This window comes from Drosophila tropicalis, unplaced genomic scaffold, assembly GCF_018151085.1.
Source record: "Drosophila tropicalis isolate 14030-0801.00 unplaced genomic scaffold, ASM1815108v1 contig_573, whole genome shotgun sequence".
Taxonomy (NCBI): Eukaryota; Metazoa; Arthropoda; class Insecta; order Diptera; family Drosophilidae; genus Drosophila; species Drosophila tropicalis.
Window position 1 is genome coordinate 770,220 of NW_027173049.1, and position 8,817 is coordinate 779,036.

Below are 8,817 nucleotides of genomic sequence, written 5' to 3' on the forward strand. Positions count from 1 at the left end.
CCGTGTCACTGCACCCAGGAGAGCAAAGGCAAAACACTTGCTTCTCTCACTTTGGGGGCTTTGGTCCAGGCTACTAATGATTATAATGTTTGTCGTTTGTTTTATTTGAATTTTATGCAAATTTTTATGGAGACTGCAGCCTGGCAGGCTGTTATCACACGGCGCCACCAACTCGACTCGTCCACCCCACACAACTCCTGCTCGAGTCTCAACAAAAGTTCAAGTTATTTTATACATTTTGAACTAAAAATCATCATCGCATGATGATGAAAGCTTTCATTTAATTGACAATTGATTTTTTCAACATTTCCAATGAAAAGGCAGTTGCTTTCTCCTTTATTTATCATCCTTAAAAATTAAGTCCCCACTTAAATTCTAAAGGATTTTTTCCGTCTAGTAGATAGTAAGTATCATTTTCATTGAACTCAGTATTCTTATTTTATCTTCCAATTAAACAATTGCATAAATTTGCCACTTGCCGACATGCAAGAGAAAAAAAATCAGAAAAAATACAGTGCGTATACGTATTATTATTGTTATGTTGTTCAATTTATTGATCGAAATGAAACTTAAAGTATTTATTGCATTGGATCTTTTATGCTCATCATTTCAATGGCTCTGAACAAGCCTCGTAATTATACACTTTCGACAAAGCAAAAAACGAAAAGCAAAAAGACAACAAAAGAAGGAGAATATTGGTTTTTTGGCGGAGTTTGCAACCAACTTGACTGGCTGAAGACGTCAAAACCGGACACCCTTACATATGTCCATATGGATATCCAATATAGATAAAGATTAAATCTTTATAAAGTAAATTGTTTTCATGCAAATGGAAGCCGTTTCAAACCTCTTCTCCAACCAATTTATTATTATAATAGGGTATAGGAGCTTCGCCATAAAGGTGACTGTTGCCTTTATATAACTGATGAAATAATATTTTGTTCGCCCTCGACATTCTTTTGTGTCATTACCATACATTTTTTTCCTTCCTGACTATTATACGGGACCACCAAAAGTATTTCAATTGCCATATATACGAAGGATACGAACCAATGGCCATAGCAATCTCATATACAAAGGCTGAGAGCATTTATTTTCAATAATTACTGGAACAGCCAGGAGCAAGAGCGGGAACAGGGGCAGGCTGATGAATGTTGGGGCATTTCCCCCATTCGAAGAGGGAAAATACACACACCAAAAGATTGGTTGAGTAAAATGTTATTACATTGTGGCTAATTGAAAATTGATTACAAGCACTTATGGTAAATAACTGCTGCCAGGGTAATGCTTACTCCGATTTCCTTCGATTTGCTCTCTTGCCAATCAAAGTTACACAGAAAAGTACTGTAATAATTTATCCAAATTGCTGGGCATAGAGAGAGAAAGACTGATTAGTTGTGATATGACTTGACTAGGGGAATGGGAAATTATGCAAAAGCCAACATCAGCATGTAACCTACTTTGACATCAACTAACTCATTTAAAACTTTTACTAATAGGATGTCACACATGTTGACGACAAGGCTAGGACTAAAGGACTAAAAGAAGCCAAAGGAGCAGATGTTGGCCTCATCGTCATCCTCATCGTCGTCGTCGTCATCGTCGTTGTAGTCATAGTCGACGTGTGCTTAGCCCAATTAAAATGTGGTCAGGGCTAAAGCTGCAAAACCCGCATCAGCGGGAACTGCGAAGGCAACGACACAAAAGTTGGCTCTATGTGCAACAATGCAAAAAATGGTTGAGTTTTTGCTTTCTTAACTTAACTTAATTAGCAGACGACATGGCTTTTTATTCATTCATACATTCATTCACTCATTCATTCGTTCGCTCGGCACCTGCATGGGGAATACAATAAAAAAAGAAAATGTTTAAGTTAGCATGTAAAAAAACAGCTAACACAAATTAAGGTTAAGTTAGCAGACAAAACGTTGCTTCATTATAATTACACGACTCAGTGATTTGAAACTGGGCATTGCATTTTTACCTGCTAAATTGTAGGCCTTCCCAACACTACACCGCTAATTGCTAAAGCCTCTCCAACATGTTCAGTGTTGGTCTAAGACTTTCCACGCAAAGTAGTGTTAAAAAGTCTTACAAAATTGATAAGCCGAGAACTTCGTCTGAACTCACTTTGATAAAGAGTTGAAATGTTACCTAGTCAATGATTTGGTTGTAACGGTATCATAAGTATATTTATGCGATGTGAATTCTTCCTAAAGGGATTCATTTATTTGCATTGTAAGTATTTGAGCAGTCATTACTTATAGCCTTATATGTACATATATACATACTTTATACTCCATATAAATTCCAACTGTTTCTTAGAACAGAAGTTAAACATTTTGCATGATTTAGTTCACTAATTTAATATGTGTTCAGTAAAAGGTGGCCCCACAAAAATGTATCTTATTGTTAGTTCAAATAGAAAGCCATTATGGTCATAGTGAGAGCCGCTCTTTGAACTTTATGCAAAAGTTTTAATGTCCTGTTGACCAGGTGATTCTTTACAGCAGATTTCTGGTCCTTCCTTGAAATGAAATGCTAGTCTCTTTTAAAGCTTAATTTGAATGGCTTTGCATTATCAGCAGAAAATCAGATATATCAAAGACATTCGAGAGTTTTCCTGACAGATTTCGTACCGAATCAATTTTTTTCTGGTAAGAAATCTTTTATATTCGATTCAATCACAACTATTTTTCTGTTTAGACCTTTCTGAATCGGTCTTAGTATTAGTCTTAGTCTTAGCCCCTAAAAACTAAACTATCGAACTATTAAAAATAAAATAATAAAAGTTTCCCTCATTAGTTTTGATTGCTTTTGGAGTTGAGACAATGTTTAAATTAAGTCATGCCAATTCAATCAGCAGTATGTGTGTGTTTGTGCATGAGTGTGTATGTATATGTGCACTATGTATTTGTTTGCATAATTTTACTTAAAGTGTCAACATATATGGTAGAGGTTCCTGACACATGCAAATCTTATGAAACTTTTGAGTATTTGCTTAGCATTTGACTGCCGAGCATCAGGCGACAGCAGGCAGCATCTGCTTCCATGTCCTTTTGGCTTCCTGCAACTGAATGTTGCAGTCAAAAGAAGAGAAACCAATTCATATGCAAATATTGTCATTTCGACATGTTTATCTATCAAAATAAATAACAAAAATTTGGTCAATGAGTTAATGGAACTATGCTTGGTTAAGTGTCTAAAAAGTCTAACACGTTTAAATTGACCAACTAATTTTGAGATTGATTATTACAGCAAATGGGTTCTATAACAGCTGAAGGAATCGGTGGAGTGAGCTGGTGCTTTGTCATGGTGGAGAATCGTTTCATTTAAACAGGACAAGTGGAAGTAAAAAGCGTCAAACACTTCTCTGAAGTCGTCTCACGGTGCCGACTTTTGAGATCTGTCATTTCGTGAATATTAAATTACATTTGTTTTATTACTGATTGAAATATTAATATTATTTATTTTCGCCATTCAGGTTTTCTTTGTTATTACAGGTTTTCTTGTTATTACAGAAAAATTAAATCAACTTAAATACAATATTTTCTTTCAAATTCTAAATATTGGGACTTATTTAATTATGCCAAAATAAGTTTTTGTTTATATGACTATTAGATAATTATAAAAAATGAGCTCAATATTATTACAGTAAAACAAAGGCTCAAGTTTACAACTGAAAATTATTTTCACAAATTATTATTACCGACATCCACTTTTTGCACGGACAGCTTTATTCAGTAATGGAACGGGGAGGAAGTTGGTATTTTAATTTTTGTCTTATCATTAAAGTGCATGACGCAATACAATTGCTATAACCATAAAAGTCCATAATAGATTCGAAAGAACTTCCGCAAAAATCCTCTGTAATCGCCATCGAGGATCTAACAGCACCCAAGGATTTTATTTTGAAATCTTGATCAAGTGCAAAGTTATCGCAGTGGGCAAATGAAGTGCTTTCATGCTTATTTTTTAAGTGAATGTATAATTCGTGGGGCTGATCTTTAGTGAGAGAGTACACCATATTTGAGCCAATATTAATAGTTCTTTCGAGTGATCCGTTTTGAAGTTCACGACGTACTACGACTAACCAACCAGGACCAGCAATATCGTTGTTAATGGTCACCATCCTGGGGAAAAAATTTGCAATATGAAGATCAGCTATATATTCTTTGTTTTCTGCCTTCTCAATTTTTGTTTGGTAATTTTTTATCAGAATTTCATTCTGGTTAATTTTTGATGTCAGTTTATTCTCCATCTTCTGTTTTTCAACTTCGAGCATCTTTACTTTCCCGTGGGACTCCTCTAAAAACGTATTCGCCTCTTTGAGTTTAATCTCGGCTTCTGATAGCTGCGCGATTAGATTCTCTACTTTCTTCTTGGACTCCTCTAAAAGAGCATTGAGTTCATCTTGCTCTCTAGCTCTAGTTTGATCCGCCAATTGATTCTCTAGTTGTTCTTTTGGTATTTCAAGGATCTCATTGGTCTTGTTCGAAGGAGCATTCGCCTCCTTGAGTTGCTCCGCGTACTTTAATACGAGGTCCGAGATTTCCTTGCCCTTTTCAGCCATTTGATTTTCCATATAATGTTTATGTATATCCAGACATTTCATTGACAGTGTTGATATTGTCCTTACATGATTATCAATTTGACTATCTTTCGATTCAATTTGCCGATCTTTCGATTCAATTTGCTGGTCTTTTAGTTTAATCAATTTGGCTGCTTGCTGCAATAAGGACTTTAGTTTCTGATAGCAGTTTCCCTCACATTGGGTGTTCATTAACTCAAATCCATCAATAATCTGTAATTTATGAGTACAAATAAATATTTTGTTTTAAATCTACTCACTATATACACTTACCGAACTGGTCTCCGATGAAGGATCTTCTGGAGAAGCGTCCACATTCGACAACATCAAATTGAGTATGGCTTGATCCATTTTATCTACAAAATTGAGGAAAAATGTTACGCAGTTGTGACCGACCAACTGTAGACTATTAAACTCGTTGAGTAAGCACGTCCAATATATAGGTACATACATACATTGGTGCAACGGTATCTACCTACATTATATCTATGTATATATTTGCAGACATCTGCCGTTTTAATACGTGGATTTGCTTCTCTTAATCCTTAACTTAAGTAGGTATAAACTTGGTTTTTATTGCGGAAGTCCCGAAAATAAAAACTGCCTAGTGGAATACAGCGAAATATGTCTGCATTATTATAAAATTTCAGAATGTAACCGAATGGTTGTTTTGATGTAAGATGTGGTCTATCTGAGTTAATAGCTACTTCCATTACACAGGCCGACATTTTTGAGGTCATGAAAAAGTGATTTAAGCTCAATAGGTCTCCTATAGTAATTGGGGGGTGCTGATCACGGCCCTGTACTCAGTTTTTCTCCATCACGTCAGGATTTCGAAAAAATTGCGTTCAAATTATTCAAAATGACCTCATTTGCATATATTATTCCATGATATAAGCATAATATTGTACATAATTGTAAAAACATTATTATTTTAGCCTATTAATATATTAGGCTTGATTGAAAACAAATTTACAATATATCAAAGAGTTAGTTCTATGTTATAATGGATAATATATTACACTGTGGATATACACTAGTTCTATAATGAGGAAAATTTCAACCAAAAAGTATGCTATGGGAATTCCAAGAATTGTCTGCTTTTAAATTTTAAAGAGTTCTAGGAATTTGCTGCGTCTTACAAATTGTTTATTAGTTATATGTGCAAACAATAACTATTTTTCTTACATAGGATATTCTAAAATCTGTTAAAAAAAAAGTTGAAAATGATTGTTTAAACTTTCTATAGTGGCTATTTTCCAAAATCAATCTTGTTCTCATCTATTTTGTCTCGTTAATTATACATATATCTATCCTTAGCAAATATTAGTTATTTAGGATACATACCTGTTCAGACGTAGAGATGTTTTTTATTGGCTCTTGAAGCAGATTGTTAATCTCCTGTTTTATTACAGCAATTTGTTGTCCACGTTTGCGCTTTATGTTAGGTAGATTTTGAAAGATCTGGAAATTACATACCAACCATAAAATGCTGACTAACATAGAGCTGGCCAAAGCTTCGATTGGTGTTCTCGATACGTCGATGGCTTTGCAATTTTGGAAACTATCGATGTTTGACCATCACTGTCGATAGTTTTTTATTCTGCCTACAGTGGTTGCCAGACTTCAGTTCTGACTTTCTTTAATTAATAGTAGTAATTGTTTGGTGATTATGACGAACAGGAAATCAGTCAAATTAATATTTCGCCATTCATCCATTCGTATTTGAATTTAAACAAAAAATAACTAAATATTGATATTAAAAGAATCGCAGGAATTATAAGAATTTATTTTCTTGCTGCACTTTGCGGCATCTATAAAATCAGCTCTTAAGAGATGGTAAATGGTGCCATGCCAGTGTGATCCGGTACTTCACATCCACCGTGAATCCCAACCGTTCCGCAGAAATGGATCGAGTGGGAAATGGAAACCATCCCCCTTAGAGGTGGTATATGATTGCAAGTGGCAATCGGGTATTAAAGTGACCTCAAGCACCATCCAAATAAATGCGAAGTTCTGCAAATCCAAATAATTAACTGTGCGATGAAGAATATGTACATATTGTAAGATCTCATTTATTTATGTTAAGAATTATCGTTCTGCTCGATTAAATTTAGATATCTACACATATATCGCTGTCAGTATTTTTGTGTATCGATTGTTAGTATTAAGTCAGTATGTCGAAAATATCGAGATGTGGCCTAAGGCCACTCTGGAAATGAGCCTCTCTCTGGTGACGCTTGACTGAGCTAGACGCACAGCTGCCGAAAAAAGAAGTCTTTTTATATACATAAGAGAACTAATAACACAGGCCGACATTTTTGAGGTCATCAAAAAGTGTTTTAAGCTCAATAGGTCTCCTATAGTAATTGATCACGGCCCTGTACTCAGTTTTTCTCCATCACGTCAGGATTTCGAAAAAATTGCGTTCAAATTATTCAAAATGACCTCATTTGCAATATATTATTCCATGATATAAGCATAATATTGTACTAAAAACATTATTATTTTTTTTCCTTTTTAATATATTAGGCTTGATAATATCTTACACAAATTGTTTATTAGTTATATGTGCAAACAAGAACTAATTTTCTTACATAGGATATTCTAAAATCTGTTAAAAAAGTTGAACATTTTTGATTTAAACTTTCTTTCGTATACTTTTGGGTGCCTATTTTCCAACCCCAGATCTCCAGATTTCACAAAATCTGGACGTGATGGACAAAAACCAAGCATGCAGTCAGAATCAGCGTACCCGAATTAGTTAGGAACACTTCTTAAGTTAACGTCAGCAAAAATCATGTCGGCCTGTGTTACCTTTCACATGGCACTAGAAATTCAAGTCGGACCACAGTTTTTTTTGTCATGTTGAAGCTATAGTCCGATAAGTTCCTAAATTATGCTATCGACCAAAACAACAATTCTAAGAGCCTTTTTGTTTCTTTGGCGGGTGTGAATGAACAAACTATAAGAATTAACAAACGTATGTAAAAAGCTGAGATCCTGCCAAACTTCATAAACGTTTTTTATAATTCCTGTTCGATGCGAAAATATAGTAGTATAGTATTGTAGTTTTTTAACGTGACACTTTTACATTATCTTTTGGATTTTTAAGTTTCTATAAAATTAAACATTAACGATGATTATAAATGAGTCTTAATATACATATATGTAAGTCCACGATGCGCCGACTCCTACAGAACAAGTAGAACCATGCCCTGCACATTGACCAACTATGATGCAGCAAGACTAGACGCAATACCAGAAACTGTTCCGGGTAGTATACCCCTTCTCATTAAAAGTCACGTTGACAACACACACATCCCATAACCCTAGGAAGTACATTGTGACCCATATTAATCCACACTATCCACTTGTTCCATTAATGACTTCCTATACCTAGAGTAAGCACTTTAACGCTTGACCCAATATTAACTTCCTATCATATAGCATAAACACTTTTATATTCACCTTTGTAACCAACCAGAGTGACATACTCTCAACATCGGCCATAGTACGATCAATAGACGTTGATCAGCCCTCTTGAGGTATATTTAAGTCTCCGATCTCTGGAGTAGCTTTAGTCTTAGTCTGGTCTCGGAACCAGAAGTACATTCTAGTGACCCATAAACAAATAATAACTTTAAATCAAAGCTTCTGTGTAATTAGTTTCATAGTAAACTAGTGGTTAAAGAAAGAGTCTTATGTGTCATCTCCCATGTGTATCCGCAGGATCATGGCAGGGAGACACGTATGATAGACTCATAGCTGGCTACCGAGTAGGGATCAGTCTCGCATTCATGACTCAGGCTCGTACTTAAGACTCGTAACTTGTATATGTTTTTGTTTTTAACAAAAATATGGTAATATTTGGTAAACTAATGTCCTCTGTCTATAAACAAATAAGGCCACCTTGAACTTTGAAGCTGAAAACTACAAGATTTTGCCAAGTATAGTGCTAAACTACCGTAGAAAATAGTAATAAAGAAACCGATAAGGTATTCTATTTAATTACTTTTAACTTCGGTTATGCCAAAGTTTATAAACCCTTGCAGTCCTTGTCAATAATATTTTTACATGCTCACAAAATTTTTCGTGTACCTAAAGTTATTAATGTTTGTTTGGCCGCATTCTGAAGCCAGTTTAGTTCCAGTTTCCTATGCCTCATCGCTGTCAAGGCTGCACATTCGGGTAGAAAGTGTACAAGAGTTTCTGGAACATCCGTT

At 35.0% G+C, this 8,817-nt stretch overlaps 1 protein-coding gene across 1 annotated transcript; it reads right to left on the reverse strand.

Annotated features, from left to right (window-relative positions):
• Positions 1-3,672: 3,672 nt before the first annotated feature.
• LOC137575555 (chromosome partition protein Smc-like) lies at positions 3,673-6,029 on the reverse strand. Its single transcript, XM_068288142.1, has 3 exons — positions 5,939-6,029; positions 4,865-4,947; positions 3,673-4,804 (listed from the first exon to the last, which is right to left on the reverse strand). Exons 2-3 carry the CDS (start codon positions 4,940-4,942, stop codon positions 3,737-3,739), a joined length of 1,146 nt encoding a protein of 381 aa, XP_068144243.1. The 5' UTR covers positions 4,943-4,947; positions 5,939-6,029; the 3' UTR covers positions 3,673-3,736.
• Positions 6,030-8,817: the final 2,788 nt, after the last annotated feature.